General features: G+C 32.1%; 2 protein-coding genes and 1 pseudogene across 2 annotated transcripts; 2 read left to right on the top strand and 1 right to left on the bottom strand.

The window, feature by feature from the left end:
* The first annotated feature begins 22 nt into the window (after positions 1–22).
* On the top strand, positions 23–815 carry LOC108858740 (uncharacterized protein At1g65710-like; annotated as a pseudogene).
* Positions 816–4,223: 3,408 nt separating this feature from the next.
* Positions 4,224–5,761, bottom strand: LOC108859860 (uncharacterized). The gene is made up of 2 exons (XM_018633766.2): positions 4,725–5,761; positions 4,224–4,639 (listed from the first exon to the last, which is right to left on the bottom strand). The coding sequence occupies exons 1-2, from the start codon at positions 5,472–5,474 to the stop codon at positions 4,358–4,360; spliced, it is 1,032 nt and encodes a 343-aa protein (XP_018489268.1). The 5' UTR covers positions 5,475–5,761; the 3' UTR covers positions 4,224–4,357.
* Positions 5,762–14,365: 8,604 nt separating this feature from the next.
* On the top strand, positions 14,366–15,123 carry LOC108860785 (ethylene-responsive transcription factor 4-like). The gene has a single exon (XM_018634637.2). The coding sequence runs from the start codon at positions 14,382–14,384 to the stop codon at positions 15,012–15,014; it is 633 nt and encodes a 210-aa protein (XP_018490139.1). The 5' UTR covers positions 14,366–14,381; the 3' UTR covers positions 15,015–15,123.
* Positions 15,124–20,341: the final 5,218 nt, after the last annotated feature.

The following is a 20,341-nucleotide window of genomic DNA, read 5'->3' as shown; positions in this document are numbered from 1 at the left end:
CAAGTGTTTGTATTGTTGTTGATGTCCATGCTTCACAATCAAGAACTTGGTATTATTGGAATGTAAATGTGTTTTGATAATGTTTGTGTTTCAGAAGGTGAATGCTAAAAAGGGTACTCAAGCTCCAATCCGCAGAAGCGCAAGCCCGAGTTGTGTTACCAAGGAGCAGCAAAGGCAGTGGAAGAGTGTAAGATAGTGGTGTCAGGAACTGAAATCCCTAAGCCTCCAATTATGAGCAGGAGCAGATCATTGAGGAAGTCACGTGATTTGATTTCGATTTCAGTCCTGAAGCATTGCTCTTAAACCACATCGACAACAATAACAATGCACCAGCATCTTACGCAGTTTGCTTTTAGAAGACATTCAAAACTTTCCAACTGAAGAATGTCAATGCCATAAGCTCATCTTTGTCCAAAGCCTGCTCCATCTTTGAAGCAGTTTCAGACCTTCACTCCACTACGAATAAACACCAAAGAACCGAGCTCAACAATTTCACATCAGCAGCAATGAAGAAAGCGGATCTAATGGAGCCAAACTTAGAGAAGTACATGACTGTTAAAAGAGGTGGTTCTTCCGTGGAGGACATGGAGGAGCAAGAATCTTCCGGAAGCAACAATATCACGGGAAGTAGCTGTGTGGTTCAACGTAAGGGTTACTCAACGTCCTCTTCGTGGGAACCGAACTCGGCTGAATCGATGGATCGAGTGAGCGGGAGATCAAGCAACAAAGAACGTGATAGGAGTCCGTTTGGTAACCCTCCACGTCGTCCACGGAACAACCACCAAAGTCCAAGAAATTATTTTCCAAGTCATTGATAAAGCTATTTTCCATCATGGAAAAAAATAGATTTTTGAAAAAATCATCTCATTCAAATGTCAAACCTAAACAAAACTTAAACCACTTGACTAACCGAAAATTTTATTATAATATTATTTCAATGTATCATATAGTTTTTCAATAAAAATATTAGATTGCTTTTTTTTCAACACATTCTTTTGTATAGTGACACTTCTAAACATGAGTTTTCAATGGAAGGAAAGTTTAAACTCAATGTTGTAGGTTTCAATGGAAGAAATCAGTGATGATAAAGAGCATTGTGTATTTGAGATGTCAAGTAGGCTTAAGAAAACATTTTCTAAAGATCTTTTTAGTTTATGTTTGGTCACATGACTCGCACCTTCTTGATGAGCTAAGAGCATTATGTATTTGAGAAATCAAGTAGTCTTGGAAAACTATTTCTTAGACTTCAGTGGTTCTCTGTTTAGGTCATTGATAAAGCTCATTACTAATCCAGGTCAGTGTCTAAATCGAGTTTTAAAAATATTGTATGTATCCAATACAAATATAAAATAACAATATAAAATAATAATTCAATTAAAAAAATATAAAATAACAAATAATAATAAAATAATAATAATCTGCGTGAAGCACGGATATACTATAGTAGCAAAACCGGCGCGTAGCGCCGGCAAATCCCTAGTATATTTAATAAAATAATCATAAAATCTGCGACAAGCTCCATAGGTAGATATCCCACATATGAACGTCGTTGTTGTGATGATTTACCGATGATTTATGAGTTAAACTGTTAACCCACATAAAAATCGTTAAATACCTACCACTAGGGCTGGGCATTTTATCCGTTAAATTTGATTCGATTCGTTATTCGTTGCTATTCGATCCGAAAATTCCGAATATCCGTAAGCTTTCGAAGCAAAGCAAATACTAAAATTCAATATCCGTCAAAATCGAAGCAAATCACAAATATTAAAATTTTGGGAAGCGAATATCCGATCCGATCCGTCAATATATAAATACATGTATATTTTGATTATATTTAAAGTTTTAAATGTATAAAATTATATAATTATTATTCTAATATATTATTTGATAGATTCTATTCATATTATTACTTATATAAAAGTATTACATAAAAGGAAAAGAAAATATTTATGACAATTATAATTTTTTCTTAAGTTTTGTGTTATTATAATTTTAACTAAGTTTAAAAATTTACAAAATATGAAGATTCACAACTTCTTTTAATTTTTATCTTTTATATCATGCAAAAAATATATTTTACAAACCAAATTTGTATCAAATTTTTAAGATTATTTGTATTAATCAAAACAAATGAGAGATGCGTAAGTATCCGCGAATATCCGCAAATATCTATTTATTTTCCGGATATCCGTTTTTCCAAATATCCGTATTTTTCCGAAGCAAAGCAAATCGAAAAATTAGATATCCGTAACATTCGAAGCAAATCACAAATACCTTCAAAAACCCGAATATCCGATCCGTGCCCAGGCCTACCTACCACAACGACAAAATCAGGACAGTGGTTTTAGAAAAGGCAAAATCTAAAAGACTAGTCAATTGTTTTGTTTTATTGAACCAAGCTAGTATTGGCCAAACATTTATATACGGAAACTGTCACTTTTTCTAAAAAAGAAAATAAAGAGTTGTCACATCTCAAAAGTTACATTATTTATGTATACAAGATGATTCATGATGATGACTCTGTTTGAAAGTTCTTTGCATGTTCTATTATTTAATCTGTGTGTGATATTTGATGTGTTATTTTTTTCTTTTAGACCATCTCTAATGTATTTTCTTATTTTTTCCTCTATAATAGAGGAACTCTATAATAGAGATGTGTTCTTTTCCAATGTATTTCTCTATTTCTTCCTCTAAAAAAGAATATTCTTAAAAGATTCTTTTATTATTTTACAAATAAGACTTTTTATTTATAAATATTGAAAATTCACCCAATCATGTAATCTTTTTAATTTTCATAAAATTGCAATATTATTTAAACTAAAAATTTTATTACAAAAAGCTATCATATATAATAAAATAAAATAAAGTATACATTACCTAACCATAAAAGAGTTAAATTTTATTAATATGTTAAAGATATGTAAAACTTTTAATAGTTAAATTTTAATCTTAGTTTCAGTTAAATAAAACGTTAAATTTCATTTGTTAATTTTTTCAATTTTGAATAAATTAATAGTATTTTTTATTTATGATTATTTATAATTGTGAAAATTTAAAAATTATTATGTAAACTAAAACTGTGTTATTATATGTAAAAGAATTATATTTATCTATAAACATGTATTTTAATTATAATCACAAAAAGTTAAAGGATCATTTTGTAAATAAAAAAGTATGCCTCTATTATAGAGGAATGCTATTTTTTCCTCTAAATATAGAGGTGAAAATAGCAAATCTCTATTTTAGGGGAAGAAATAGAGATGGGTTGGAGTAGATTTTACTCTATTATAGAGTATAGAGGCAAATATAGCATAGGGTTGGAGATGCTCTTAGACAAGCAACTCCAATGCATCTATAGATAATTTTCTTAAATATTTATTTTTTAATCAGTTATGTTCGAGTGATTTAACTAATACGTAGTAGAGATGGTCATTTGTAAATAAAAATAAAAATGGCTTGTTGTTTGGTTTGTTTCACACCAACTGGTTACTTGTTTGTAAATTATTTTTTCTGCTTTAGTTTTTCTTCTGAATGCTTTCAAAAAGTCATAGTTTCTTCATTTTCTACTTTGAGATTTGACCTAAGCTACTGTGTTTCTGTCATCTGTTAACATGTAAAGTCTGGTGAGATTTGTCTGTTAGTTAAAATGTGTTTCTCTTTTTGAAAGATGATTTGGTCGCAAAAATAGTAAGAATTCCTATTACAGTAGTCCGTAATTAACGGTCACATGTTATGGAATCATTTTCTCTATGCAAACTATTACATACTTTTTTTTTTGTTGAAACTGGCAACTATTACATACTTACATTATCAGATTTTGCGTTAGTATCCTTTCAAAGGATGCTCGGTTATTTGTTTATTACATTTGACATCAACTTCTTGTAGTTGAATAAATGCATAAACTATTATTGTTTAGGTCTTACGAGAGATCTCTGCAATCAAGAACCGGTTCAATCTAGCTAGTTCCACGTTATTACTTAAACAAATATTTAACCCAACATGATTCAACGTATTTTACGTGTAATGTTAGCGAAACTGAAAGAGTATTTTAACTCGAATGCTTCTAGGAAACGCTGCATAAATCGCAATCAAATCACTTATTATTATGTTCTCGTTCACTAAAGAAATTATGTTCTTCCTTGTTTTTTTTTCTCATCTCCTTTTTTCTTCATGATAATCATGACTTTCTTCTAGCCCAAAATAAAGAAAGAACACCATCATCACATAAACAGAAGAATCTCATTATCTCAGGAGGATTAGAAAGAAATTAAACACTACGAGTTCAAGATAAGAATCATCTGTACGGAATAGTGTCATACAAGAACAGAGTTAATTAGTGTTATTAGAAGAGTTTTCAGCACTCTTGTCGGACATTACTAGCTACAGCTCGAGCCCAAAACTTGATCTGATCCTTCATTTCTTTCCTCGAATCCTTGGGAACCCTAGGTGGTGTAGCTAACCCGTTCACAACACGTGGCTCGACCATTTGGTCATCATAACCTTGGATCTCTTTGGTTGTTTCTATGCTGCTTACCGTTTTACGCAGCGTTTTGGGTCTTGGGCTTGTTTGTTTGACCAAAACAGTTGCTTCTGACCTCAAGTTTATTGGTGGTCTCTGCCTTTGATTGCCTGAAACCTACATCAAGAATTCAAGATTCAAAGCTTTTCAGATTCCTCAAAACCATTTCCTTTTGACATTAAGAATGAATCATTTTATTTACCTTTTGAACATTTTGTGAGCTTGCGAGAGCTTCACGTATCAAGAAACCCATTCTTGAGTCAGTTTCTTGATCTTCGAGTTCATCTTCTCCTCTTCTAATGTTATTTGGCATCGTTTGAGTTCTTTGCAAACTAAACTTGATACTGCTACTACTACCACCTCTTCTGTTTCTCTCACTACTGCCTTTCTCTGGAACCATAGTTCTCTTCTTCTGCAAGAAACGATCACTCCTTGTCGCCGGGTCTAGAACCCTAATCTTCTCAGAGAACTGCCGAGTCAGCTTATTAATCAACTTCTTTGCCTCTAAATCCATTTCTTTTCTGTCTATCCGAGGTGGCAAAGAAGGTGCCCGGATCAAACTGCGCTCTGTGGAAGGTTCTTGAATCTTCCCCGGAGCCGACCGAGATCCAGATTTAGGAAGAACCACAGGTTCCTTCTTATGCAAGAAAGACCCAACTGGTGTCTGTTCTTGAACCCTAATATTTTCAGACAACTGCTTCGTCTCGGATCCTCCTTCTCTTCCATCTATAGAAGCTGCCCTGATCAAACATCGCCCTGTGGAAGCTTCTAGAGACTTCCTCTCATCCGACTCTCCCGTTTTTTCAGGAGAAGTCAAAGAAGAAGAAGAAGGGTAAGGATCTGAGTGACAATACCTTAAGGCTCTCGATCTCCTGGTAAATAAGTTCTCAAAGAACCAGTAATCTTCTAAAAGATCATCAATAAGTAATTCACTCGAACTTACAAGATCCATTTCCTTTTCAAACTAGAGATTGAAAAAAGTAAGAGAAAGACTAGAAAGTTTTAAAAAAACGTAAGACAAGAGATTCTAAAAAGAGATAAGTTGTGTGTTTATAACAAAGATTGGGTCTTCTGATCTTATTTTGTGGGTGTTTGTTTGTTCATATATGTGTTGTTTAGTAAACATCCAATGTATTTGAAGCATCGATTCTGGAGATTACTTGGAAGTGCCCACATGGGCAGCCTTTCTTCAATTATTTTTGACAATTTTTTATTATATATATCTGGAGTGAATATATTGGTTTTTGCATAAAATAGTATAAGGATTTTCCAGGTATAAATAAGGCTAAAATTGGAACTTACTCCAGCATAGAATATTCACCAGTCTATAGAGACAAAAAACAAATAGAGTAAAATGAATTTTATGAGAAATAAAATAATTGATTTTGGCATAGCTAAGAAAAATATGGTTCCACAAAGCTATGATTGCTTAAGTGATACATAATAATTAAGAAAATATAATTAATCACTGTCAGGGCCCTCCAAAAGCCATGTGAGTTCTCTGTTTCTATACATTTTTTGTCTATCCTCTGATTATCTAGATCAATAAGCATAGATATAGTAAAACTGTAGTCGTTAATAATACAAAGACCTTAAAGCCATGTACCTTGGAGAATAAATACAAAATTTATGATACTTAAAAAAGTATAAAAATCAGTAGATAGAAAACAATAATCACGAGTTCTGGATCTCCGTCACAGAGCCGCAATGTGTATGTATGCATGACAACTGGTTCGATTAGTGATTTATAAGATATTTTAATATGGCTCTAATAAATATAGATATATGCCATGGCATTGAGGGTTTTGTGTTTGTATATAACCACGTGGATACTAAAAAGTTGATGAAGCACATATGAGTAAATGACATGTCAATATTGTATATCATGAGAAGTTTAGTCCATGTAATTAGGATTTTTCTTGGAAAAAAATTTCAATATAAATGCGTGTGATAAACATCTGAGATGGAATGTAGTATTATATTAATGAAAGAGCTATATATAGCTTGATGTTCTAAATAGCTCTCTTTCTTTGCTTCTCTTGCATTAAATAAAGTTGTTATGATTGATTGCAGTTTTGAACCAAAAACCGAAATAACACCAAACCAAATCAAATTTTTTGTTTAATTCAGTTACAATTCGGTTTAATTCGGCAGGTTTAAGTTTGATTTTTTGGTTCAAATTGGTAATCAGTTTTTCAAAAATAATTAACTATCAAATTAACCGAATTAACTAAACTAACCAAATTATCTGAATTTAGCCAAAAGTTTAGTTGTTATAACCAAAACTAAAAATTTTGGATATTTTTGATAAAAAAATTAAAACCCGAAATATCCTAATTATGAACCTGAACTAATTTTTCTAATTCAATTCGGCGAAATTTTGACCTAACCGTACTATCCTAGTTACAACTATCCAACCGGAACTACCCTAACTTCCTCAACTACCTGAACATGGATGCCTAGATAAAGTACTGCATACATTTAGTGGTAATGAGTTTAATTTATGTTAAGAACTAAGAACTAAGTTGTTAGCACACAAACAAAAACTAAGTTGTTATTATTTGAGTAGACGAAAATGAAATTATGTTATAGATTTTATTAAATGAAATTAATAACCAATATATTCTTTTATATATTTTTTCTATGAGCAACAATTCTTCTATATTCTTTATGTTTCATAATAAGTGTCATTTTTTTATTACACAAAAAATGTCATTATATAATTTCAATGCAAATTATATTTATTTTCAGCTGAAAATTAATTACAAACTACATTGATTTTATAAATAATTTTATTTATCTCAATTATAATTGGTAAGAAATATGTAATTAATAACAACTTATATATATTTTCGTCACTTTCTTAATATGTGTAAAAAATGTCAAAGTGATATTTATTCAAAAACGAAAAGAGTATTACTTTTTCTGAAAATTAGTTGAGAACCTAGATATTCTTATTATCGAAAGTAAAATACAGCTCTTTTGAGCTACATTCTATTCCATCTTTTTAACACTATATTGTATTTTAGTTTTTAGTTAAAAAACATACTCTATTGTATTTTATTAGAATTCTAAAGAGATAGAATCTATCTTTTTTTAAATCTACTTAAAAACGAGGAATATAAAATATCTGGTCAATTTCTCTTTCCCGTTATAAATCTTTCTAAAACGTATAATCTTATGCGTGTTGCAAAATCAAGCACTAATTGATATCATTCTTCGTTCTTGAAAGATAAATCCGCAAATATGTGCAAATGAAGAATGTTTTCATAATAATAATGGCACTAATCTTAAGCCGCAAACAATGGTATTAAAAAGCCCCTTTTCAAAAAATTAAAACAATTGTATTACATTATATAATGCCTTGTTGACATTATAGTATTTTCAAAAAGAAAATCAGTTTGAGCTTTTCTCCTCTCACTTGGTAACGCTTGGAACTTGATTTTGCTCTCTGGAACTTTCAGCAATAAAACTGTTCTACCTTTTTAGCTATGTGAAGCCTTTGATCAATTGAGTCCGAATATATTGTTTACTCATAGATTGTAGTTATAAGTTTTAAACCTTTTTATTTAATTAGTAAAACGTAGGCTGTTTTGGGTTTAGTAACCAACACCGTTTGACTATCAACCATTTCCAATTGTTAACTCTATTTTTTATTCAAAATAGAATAAATCTATAATTTGGCTTACTTCTCAGGACAATCCTTCTTCACGAATATGGATTATTTATTCTGGAGAATCAAACCTGCATTGGACGATCATTACTTTGTGTGGATACTTTGGTACATTTGGAAAGGAAAAAATAATAAGGTTTTCAGCAATTTGGACATAGATCCACAGGATACTCTTAAACTGGCTATGACTGAATCTTTACTCTGGTCGGAAGCCCAACGGGCTTTAACACAGACAAATCAGGTTCCAGCGAGATCCGAGCCTGATTTACCGCTTCAATCAGGACGATGGTGTTTTACGGATGGATCTTGGAAAACCGGAGATAATTTCTCTGGGCATGGTTGGTATAGTACATTACCAGGCTCTGAAGGATTACTGGGTGCTAGAAATACGAGAGCAAGTCAATCACCTTTACATACGGAAGTGGAAGCTCTTATTTGGGCAATGGAATGTATGCGGAATTTAAGGCAGTATAATGTTACTTTTGCAACGGATTGTTCTCAATTGGTGAAGATGGTTTCAGAACCAGAAGAATGGCCGGCTTTTGCAAGCTACTTAGAGGACATCAGAAGTCTCAAGAAGAGTTTTCACAGCTCGGAGATTATCCATATATCAAGGACAAAAAAACAAGAAAGCGGATGGCTTAGCACGTGGTGTGAGGCAACAGACGTCGTTTACTGTCCATATGGATACAGAGCAACCAAATTGGTTTACAGAGTCAATATGAATCTGTAATCTTGCCGACCAAAAAAAAATAGAATAAATCTATAATATAATTGATTTCTATTTCAATGGTATCTATCTTATTAAAATCGAAGTATACTTTAAAATTACCATTTAGACTTCTAAATAATCTAAATAGAATAAATAATCTTTGTCTTTTCCAAAACTAATAAAATGATAATTATTCCTAATTCTATGTTTCCATTTAAAAAAAATAATAATAAACATTTTCTAAATTTAATTCACAATAAGTTCAATATAATTTTTTTAACTTAACATATTTCATATTAATATTATAAACATTAATGAACATCAATAATATACATAAAATATTTATGTAACAATATAGCATTCTCCCCACAACTCACGCTACTATTTTTTTTTTAACAAAATCTTCATCTTTACCAATATAAATATGTTACATACACCATTATAATTATTTACCAACTTATCATATATATAAAATAATTTATTAGACATTATCATAAAATTTTGATCTACAAAAAAAACATTGGTATGGGTACACGGGTTATATTCTAAAATGGTGGTAATACAATTGACGCTTAATAAGACAACTAAAATTAAACAATATAAACTATAAAATTATTATACTTATAAATGTTATTAAATAATTATTTAATACATGTTAATTTTTAAAACATATATTTTCACTTAGGAAAAATATTTTTTTTTACAAAAATAAAAACAAACATCCCCAAGGGTGTGGTTTAAATATACACAAACATAAAACAGTTTATAATTTCTTATCAGTTACATCAAATTTATATTTTCATTTCATTTTCTTTTAATTTAAATCTTAATTTTTATATGTTCCAAATTTGATAGAAGTTTAACAATCATTTTATTTTTTTTACAAATGTTATAAATAATCTATAATTTATAAATAGCATGCTAATTCATAATTGTCTATTTATGTACTTTTCATTGAAAAAATCTTTTCGTTATATATCTTAGACATATATCTTATTATATAAATGTTAGATTTTTTATATGATATCCAATATCGGTGATATATTTTATGCTAAAATATAAAATTAAGTACAAATATAATATTTATATTTAAAAATACAACTACTTTTATAAATCTATTCTATTAAAACAATACATAATATATAGATAAAATACTATGTCTAACTATGAATTTCATGTATTAATGGACTATTCTATCAATTTATAAATATGATTATAAAATAAAACTCAAATATAAAAATTAGAATTTTCAAAAGAAATTAAAACAAAAATATATCGCCTTTTAAAAAGGCAGGTCAAATCTAATATATCATTAAATACAAACACAAATTAAATATTCGCGTAGTCACATGGATCAAAGTCTAGCTCGATTTTGAAATGAGAAATAAAACATCATTAAAATATATTTACTCTAAACTTTATTTTAGAACAAAAAATAAAATATCATCAGAATGCCTATTTTTGGATTGGATAAGAGGTTTTAGACTCGAATGTTCACTTATTCCAATGGATATCGTTTATGGTGAACATATACGTCATCTGGTTTGTGAACATATACTTGACTCATGTCGACTTCTGTCATAGAATCTCATCGTGCTAAAACTTTATTCACAGAACACTCAAATAGACTAAATTTTTTATTTCAACTCAAATGTACCCGTTGGACCAGATATGTAGGATTGGGCTCGTACGGTTTATTCTCCATTTGTGTGGGCTCTTAAAAGGCCAAGGTGGCTTGTAATTAGACACTCACTGAGTCACTGGTGGAGCTGAAATCAAAATTCATTGGTACATGGATGTAAGCGAGTAGAAATAGATACGGTACATCCTTGTTTAGTGTGATCTCTTTGTTTCTGGCTGGTGGTGGCTCATAGATCACATAGATATTCGTATTGGCTGCCTCTTGATCAGTGTCTAATTCAGGGTCTTCACCTAATCACTCGTAATATATCCGCTAGAACTGATTCTTGATAGAAGCCAGAGAAACATATGCTTGGGGTCTGTGAAACATTTATAAATTATAAGGGCCAAATTAGATCATAGTCGTTTAGTAACTTTGCTCGTAAAGTCGTTTCGAGTGTCAATGGCGCTGGTTTCGAATCCAACCCATGAATTATTTTTTTTTCATGTGTTTTACTAAGTGGACCAAAATAGTTTTTTTTTCTACTTCTGAACCATCTATGTAAATGTACTAAATAAGTTTGAACTTACAAGGCCGGCTATGTATACTACTTTGTATTTGTAGTACAAAATATGACGAATGTGTCACCAACTCATTGTAGCCAAAGTCGGATCTGGCCATAGTTCTGTGAAACATTTGCCTTTGATCCTTAAAAGTTTTCGAAGATTTTTATTTAGTCATATGATCCTAAACTCTAGAATATTCTTTTCTATTAAAATTCATAAAAAAAAAATATTTCAAATCTCCAAAATCTTAGAATTGGTCTGGTTGTGATCATCACAAACTGCAAACAAAATAATTTGGTATGAATTGATAACGCACATAATTCGTGCTCAAGAGTTACCACTTGGGCTTGAAATATATTAGCAAGCGTGCGTTTATTAATACAATATGATGAGTATATATACAACATATGAGATCCTAAGCTAGCTAGGTAAAGGTACAATAGAGATAAGGCTAAATCATATTAGGAATAGGAAACTCTTCATGTTTATCCCTTTAGGCCTCGACTAGTTAATACAAGGGTTAGAGTTTATATATAATTAACTCCAGTGTATAATTGTTGGAAATTTTATCATTTTTTAAAGTTAATATTCTAGTATCCGTTGCATGCAAAAATAAAAGAAGCTTTTTGGATTCTGCGTTACAGTCATGACTAATCAATTAAATACTATAGTCTAGTGATGATGATGTTAGCTTTTTTTTAATCTGTGGGCACAAGATAACCCAATCCATTGATCAAGGCGTCAAGGCATAAGTAGGTGTTAAGTGTCGACTGTTGACCGAGTCGTTACGGGAAAAAACACGTCCACAATAACTAAACTACTTATTAACCAAACTAGATTAGTATAATCAGAACCTCACGGTCTCGGTCTCATCCTGCCGTCAAATTTAAGACCGTCCTATCACAGAAAAAAACTTAAATATTAACGGTTGACCCACCATCGTTAGAACTGTGGTTAAATCCACGTGGACTCATATTGTCTCTCCCTGCCTCCTCTCCAAACACGTGATCAATAGAAAGAAGTGGGACCCAGTGTTTGAGTTATTAAGGAAGGGCGGCTGCTTTTGCTTACGTCACCGTGGGATCTGTCAAACGCTCAACGCTCGTTCAAGCGATTCCTTGAAACGGCTCTCGAGTGACGATAGTGGGACCCTTAAGAACGTGAGTTTCACGCGAGCTTCATTAAAACGCGGTTCCTGGGCCGCGCGTCCTCGTGTGAGTGCCAAGTACTAAAAACTTCTCAACTTTTAATGAGCCGCTGCGTCGTTTTGTAGGTTATTTAACGCCAGAATCTGCATCTCTTTAATAAGCTGGATTCCATATTTATTTCCTGAATATGTAACTTATAGGACAGTTTTTTACCTGTTCAATTTCGGTGAACATATCTTTACCATGTAGTTAGATGTTTATGATGTTCACAATTAACATTGTGAAGACTGACTACGATTACTTTGCCAAAAAGTAACCTAGAAAACAACCACTAATTGGCTGATGCAAAAAATTCAACTGCACACATATGTTTGATTGTTTGAAGATGTATTTATTAAATTATATTTTATCTATTTTACAAATTCACATCGTTCTAAAGCTTCGTTACTTCAATTTTAGTATATATCCTTTTAAATGAAATTTCAGTTTCATACAAGTTTCTCAGCTTATAAATTAGATAAAAGTTTAGGTAATTATTTAGTAAAAATATAACAAAGTATTAAGTAATCATTAGTAAAATATAAAAAATGTTTACATGTTTTTTATTTATGTGAAAAATCATAAAGCAACACTTATACAATGAAATACATCTAACATTTACTTTTGTGATATCTTAGTATAACCTTTTTGTTTCTTAAACAGAAATTATTTCTTAATCTATACATATATATGTATAGGGAAATCAGGCAATATAATCACAAAAAAACACAAATTCACTAAATATCAAAAATCATTCCATTTCTCATACTTTATCTTTCTAACTATCTCTATTCTTTCTATAAAACCATTTTTCTCGTTATTACACAAATAAGCCCATATGTATAATATATATATATATAATTTTACTATAAAAAATTTCCATGCTGCAAATAAAACTATTTAACAAAGTTTTATAAAATACACATTAAAACTAATTAAATAAAACACATCAGAATAATTTTTTATAGAATATATTTCACCAATATATTTTATTTGATGCTTATTCCACAATGATTTTATTGCGTCTAAAATTTAATATAAATAACCACATAAGAATAACATCTATATGTTGGTTCGTATAAATATAAAATACGATAATTTATTCAATATAATAGTTTTATCATCGTTAAATCTGATAATTGTATTTGGTATGTTATTTTGTTATCATATATATCTGACCAAATTATTTGATAAAATATTATTGTTATTGTTTTAACCGTTAATTTTATTTGGTATAAAACTTTTTATCGTAACTAATAATTTGTTTGATATAATAACTTTTACCGTTATAGTAGCTAATTTACTCGGTGTGATAAATTTTCTTTTTATAGTCGTATCCGACAACTTTTTCGAAATAGAAAGTTTTTGTCGCTATATTCTATATATTTTCAAATGTAATGAGTTTGTCGTTTACGAAAAAAATATCCGATATTTTTCCTTTTATAGTCGTATCCGACAACTTTCTTCGAAATAGAAAGTTTTTGTCGCTATATTCTATAATATCTTTCAGAAGTGATCGAGTTTGTCGTTTACGAAGAAAATATCCGGGTTACGATATTTTCTTTTTAGTTATATTCGATAGTTTTTTGTTCTATAAATGAATGTTTTCATCCTAACCTATAATTTTGTGTGATATAAATATATTTGGCCATTGTGTTTTTCTTTTGTTTGAAAGATATATCTGGTCATTGCGTTTACCAATTTTATCTGAGACAATAACCTTCATGTGGTCATGTGATATTCGCTTTTTACACAATATGTTGGAATGTGGATAACCAAATCATACCAGTTTACTCGTTAAACCAGTAACTTCAGTTGAAATGAGTAAAATATCAACTGTACTACAAGACTTGTGCAGTCCATGTTAAAAAAAAAAACTCGAGGTAGAAAATAAGAATATTTGCAAGAAAAAGGCGTAAACACGTGGATCATATGTAAGTGGATAATACAAACGACAAGCCAGAAAACCCGGTTCACTGTAATAACCCATCTAAAGGTGCCTAGATGGAGTGTAGGCATTACTCTCTCTCACTATAAAAAGACAGCTTCTCTACTCATTACCACAAGACTCTTCCAACGCACTTCTTGTTCTTGATTATCATGACGAAGAGTGGTTCGAACCCCAACCCGAACCCTGTCGAGAACAATGCGGAAGGGATTCGTTACAGAGGTGTGAGGAAGCGTCCATGGGGAAGATACGCAGCTGAGATCCGAGACCCGGTTAAGAGAATCCGGGTCTGGCTCGGTACCTTTGACACTGCTAAGGATGCGGCGCGTGCCTACGACGCTGCGGCACGTGAGTTTCGCGGCGCGAACGCTAAGACGAATTTCCCCACACTTCTTGAGCTTCAAATGAAAGGCAGCGGTTACACTCGTGCTCCTAGACAAAGCAGAACCGTCCACTCGGTCTCTCCCCTGGCGGCGAGACTTGCAGCACTTCCGCAGCTCCCGCTCAGCTTAGGTGGCGGCAGCCGCGGCGCATGTTATCCTCAGGTTCTTGCTGCACGTCCTCTTGCTGCACGTCCTCTTTCTGTACGTCCTCTTGCTGCACGTCCTCTTGTTGCACGTCCTCTCGCTGAACGTCCTGTTTACTGCTGTAACACGACGGCGTGTGCTACGTGCGGGGCCGAGAGCGAGTCTGACTCGTCGTCTGTCCTTGAGTTCGAGGATGAAGCTGAGGAGAAGCCTCAGCAGCTCAACCTGGACCTTAGCTTATCTCCTCCTGCGGAATAAGTCGCTTCTCCAGACAGTGACGCGTCGAGTCTTCTAAATTAAGAGAAAGTGCGTTCTCCTATATAGTATCTTTTTTTTTTGTTTCTGTCTAAAATATATATATATATATATATATTACCCGTTTTATAAAATATCGAGATGGTTAAATAAGTTGACATGGGAAGATCGTAATGTATAATATAATGTGTGCGTGTAACAGAAGGTATAAACTTTTGTTGTAGTATTTTTTTTTTTTTGCAACGATAAGAAAAAAAAAGAAAAAATATATACTTATTATAGTACTTTTGGCGGTCGTGTGATCGTGTTAAAAAACACTTCTTAATAGTGATAACTATAGTTGAAGTATTCTATAAAATGAAAATAAATAAATAGTTGTAGAATCGTCGGCCTTGAAAAAAATGGACAAATTAAGCGTTCTGTACTGCACACACACGCACCAGTCGTTGGAGGACCCCACTCTTTGGCTGCGTTGAGGAACGCTTTACGCTTATGTCATTTTTCATGGGCCCTGCTGTTCACAGTTTGGTCTACCTTTTGACTTTCTGAGTTTACAGAAATTAAATTAACTTAAAAGACTAATCCTACTAATTAACAAGTTTGGAATGATTAAAACAGTAACGTCTAAGGAGGTTTCATAATGAGAGACAAGGAAGGTGAGACCTGATTGGATTCTTGTCCCCACTTGGGTATCAAAACGTATAAGAGCAGCATTAACGGGAGTGTTTAGTGGAGTGCTTAGGGTTTTTTGTAATTAAAAAAAAAAGAAAATTACCTTTTATTTGAAGCGCCGTGGCTTAATTAGGAGGCAGAAGCAGCGTTGCTTATGGACACGCGTCATACATGGAAATCTTCTCCTCTCTCTCATCTACATCTCTTTCCCGACTGATCAGTCGGTTTCTCCTACCGGACTCCTACCTCACCTTCGACCGTCGTCACTAAAGGAAGCAGCTTCGATCCTCATCTCAATCCATATCCACTCGACGAGATCTCTCTTCCCACCGTGATGTCGAAGGCTCGTGTATCTACACCGACGTGAACATGATCCCGTCCCAAAGAGTATTGGGATTACGAGTCTCTCAATGTTGAGTGGGGGTAAGATTGAAAGTCTGAGTCTTTTTGTGGAATTGATACGAAAGTTTGAGCCTTTTTGGCTGCTGCTGTGTTTGATCTGTATGATGATGCTTTTGTTAAAAGATTCAAGCTTTTCTCTCAAAGACATAAAACTCTTCCACGAGACCTCTACTTCGGCGGCTGCTGCAGAAAAGAAAAATCAAAATCCTCTCAATGAATTCCTGGGGTAAATCTAATCTGGTCGAATAACTGTATTGTTTTGTCTTTTTGAAATTTCTGTTATGTTATCAATATTATCCTGTTGAATCATGTTCTGTTTTAGCCTACGTTTTAGGCTTATAGCTCTATTTTCGTTTCGATTTGATTATCCTGTTAAATCACATGCTGAGTTGATTCGATTCTTAAATCACTTCTTGTTTTGCCTTTTTGAAGTTTCTGTTATGTTATCAATATTATCCTGTTCTGTTTTAGTCAGTAAAGATTCAAGATTTCTGCTGTATATGATTGATTACATGTTTCCTTTGTGTTTGTGGTCTAACATAGTCGTTGGTTTTCTTAGAGTGATATGTATTGATGGAGTGTGTAACAACGCAGGTGTGATGGAGTGTGTAACAACGCTTCAGAAGTGACCAGAGGATACTTGAGAAGTGGGAGACTTCATTGGCTATGTGTGTAAGTCGGTGGCTTTTCTTGCTCATTTGTTGGCAAAGTTTCCTTTGGTAGTCAGCATGTTCTTGTTCTTACAACTTAGATAAAAACAGAGCTGAATTACAACATTCAGTTTATGTTTCTCTTTGAAGGATGATTGCGTCAACACATCATGTATACCTCTGATGTTTATGTTTCTCTTTGGAACCATAGAGTTGCTTGTTTCTGTGAGAACTAGAGAAAGTTTGAGCTTTATTTTGGTTTATAAATTAGTTGAAGCTATTGGATCATAGATGATATGTGCAAAGACCTGTTTGAATATAAACAATGTGCAGCCAATTAAGAACATTACAGATGCTAAACTGGCAAAAAATTTGCAGTTAGTTCTCAAAGAGTTTCAGAAAGCTCAAAGACATTAAAAGCTTAACAATTTTTTTAAGCATCCCAAAATAAGCAACTTTGCATTGGAGGATCAAATTTAGAAGTTTTTTAATTTGAGTTCTTAATACATAATTATTACTAAAAAATGAATAAGCACTCCTAATGGAGTGCTAGGGTTAATGATGCTCTAAGCAGTTAAGCACTATCGCTTAGATCCAACGGCCAGCGTCATCATCATTTCCACGTGGATGAACGTAGTAACTGTTTCTCTTGATTTTCTGGCTTTGTGGAATTAAAAAAGCTTGAAGCTACAAGCCTACAACAACCGGTAGAAAAACGTTTGCATTCTTATCACTATCAATTTGAATCATATAATTTGTAGTCATGAATTTAATAATCTTATATTTTAAATATATATATATATATATATATATATATATATATATAGATATACGTTTACAAATACATATCCTTTTTTTGTCACAGTACATATCAATTTCCTAATTTTTAATTTTTTTTTGCTTTTATACAATTTCACTTTCGCGTATGGTTCCATATAACATAAACTAGTTCATTTTTTCTCTTTCAAATATTGATTTTATTATTAATGGCACGAAATGACGTTGCATAAACACACATCCAGTCACATTTTCTTTTTATTGTTTAAGGTGCTCAGTTTTATTCGTTTTAGTTTAAAATTTGTAAGTTTAGTTTCTTTTCGAGATTTGTCCAAAAAAAAGTTTCTTTTCGAGTTTTTTTTCTTTCTCATCTGCTGGTATCAATCAAGGTGATATAATAATTTGTAACTTCTACTAATAAAATAAATTTGTAATTTCCTAAAAATCTGTTTAATTGATTTCAATACTACTACTTTCATTTTTCAATTTCAAAATCGTTGATATAATATTTTACTATAACATTTTCAATAGTTAAAAAGACGGATGTATCGATAATAACAAAAAAGACTAATAACCTTAATTAGAACAAAAAGTTAAATGAGCCAAATACTTTAAAACCCAGGTTCTAAAACGCGGCCGCACCGGCGAGTACGCGGCCGGAGAAGCGCTACGCAGTGGTGAAGCGCGGCGATTTCGACATAGGCGGCCATTAAATCGGAGTCACCATTATCATTCACGTTTTTAAGTTTTTAAAGCTTGAAATCGGAAGATACATGTTAAATTTATAAATTTAATCTATACCCAGCAAAAAAAACGCAAAAAGAATGAAAGAAATATGTAAAAGAAAGCATGGCGGCTCTGTAAAAAAATCTGCGTAACCCTAAAAAAATGTTGAGGAAAATGATGATTAATTTACGGTTATGCCATTAATGAAAATAAACACAAAAAGAGCAAAACGCACTAGTTGGGAATCGAACCTGACAACCAAGCAATATAAACCTTGCCACTTTCCACTAGGCCGCATCAATAAACAATGTCCTTCATGCAAATCGTTCACTAATATATATATAATTATCAGAAAATTAATAACAGTGTTAAAAATTAATCCCCGATTAATCGACGATTAATCTCCGATTTCTTTTCAACTCGCTAGGCCCAGACCAAGCTCCTGACTCGCGCCTAGCGAGTTTTCGAACATGGTTTAAAACTACTAAAACCATCTCCAATAATTTAATAAATATATTTTTTTAAAAATAGAGTAACTTAATAATATAGTTGGGTTTTACTTTAGGTCATGCATATTGCAGGATTCTTGGGGTGGAGTTTTTAACGTAATATAAGAATCGTTTCTTAACTTTAACTAAGAAAAACTAAGAACCGGCTCTTAAATAAGATATTTAAGAACTGATTCTTAATTTTTCTTAGTTAAAAATTTAGAAACGATTTTTATTTTATGCTAAGAACCTCATCCTAAAAACTCTGCATAAATATGGTCTTAGTGATACTCTATTTTACAGTGAAAATATAGAATGATTACAAAAAATAAATGAATTACTATATTAATAAACTCATTTTATTCTATTATAGAGTAGAAAATCAAGTACAACATATTACTTAAGAGTTTATAGAAGAAGAAAAAATAGAATGAAGTTGATAATGCTTTAAAAGAACCCGTGTTAGTGAGTCTAGTAGGGACTCTAGTAGTTATCAGAAAACCAAATATAGTATAGGGTCTCAAGAGGTTTCAACTAATTTATACTATGGAGTGTTAATGCTCCACTAAAGCCATTTATATACTACCTTCGATCATTACTGTTATCATTGATTTTGAGAGGCAGAAAAAAATTAAGACGTTTTGTGTACTTAAATTAAAATCAACTATTGTTGTATGTTTAGTAGTTATACAATTACAAAGAATAAATATGTTTGCTAACAAAACTATGCGAAAAAACAAAATATACGATTCATATATACGGCTCACTTTCAGAAAGTATGAATGCATGCGGCTGAGAATCAGGAACGTATGAAGTGTAAGTGGACCTTTTTTTTCTAGTAAAGTGGACTTGTAATACAGATTTCGTGTAGACGAGGTTTATGCCGATGTCTCTAACAGTTGAATATCTTATCATCAACGACATTTGGCCCCTTCCCCCCTAAACATTACATCCCACTCAACCAAGTTGTATTCATGTTACATTGTTACGCCACTCAGGTGCTGGCACGACCAAGCACAGTGCATCTTGTATATATATTTGCATATCACTCTCATAATTTACACCCAACAGAAATAAATATTTTGTTTATTTCAAGTTTGCAATCAAGTTAGCAAAAAAAAAGACAAGTTTCCATTTACGTTACATATTTAGGCTACAATCCATAAAGTAAACGGTTTTGCGTGAAGGAAGTGTAAAATATTTGCAATTGCACAAATGCCACGTGTAAAAACACGTGGTGATGTCATATATGTAAAGGCGATAGACAATCACTCCAGAGTCCAGACACGTCTGTTGAGATTACTTCAGTTTAACTGGGGTCACACATATACAAATACGATTATACAAGTACAACTCTGTGTGTTTGTTTTGGTGCGGCTTCTAGAACTGTGGATGATAACAAAACGCCGTTTATGATTCCGTGAGTATGTGACTATATGGTTTTAATTAATAAAATTAAAAAAAAACTCTGTGACAAAGGTCCTTTCGTTCTTGGAGACATTAATCACAATTCACATAATATAATGCGTTATGCCTACGTTTACGTTTTTGAAGCTCTATACATACGAACAAAAAGAAGCTAACAATTTGATGAAGAGGCTAAGAATCAGTGTTT

The sequence above is a fragment of the Raphanus sativus genome, chromosome 5 (assembly GCF_000801105.2).
Source record: "Raphanus sativus cultivar WK10039 chromosome 5, ASM80110v3, whole genome shotgun sequence".
NCBI lineage: Eukaryota > Viridiplantae > Streptophyta > Magnoliopsida > Brassicales > Brassicaceae > Raphanus > Raphanus sativus.
Note: the sequence above shows the minus strand (reverse complement) of the source record. Positions and strands in the feature narration are given on the sequence as shown.

Coding starts and splice junctions, on each gene's coding strand:
- LOC108859860 (XM_018633766.2), bottom strand. CDS start 5,474: ATGGATCTTGTAAGTTCGAGTGAATTACTTATTGATGATCTTTTAGAA. Junction 4,640..4,724: donor GCTCACAAAATGTTCAAAAG/GTAAATAAAATG, acceptor TTCTTGATGTAG/GTTTCAGGCAATCAAAGGCA.
- LOC108860785 (XM_018634637.2), top strand. CDS start 14,382: ATGACGAAGAGTGGTTCGAACCCCAACCCGAACCCTGTCGAGAACAAT.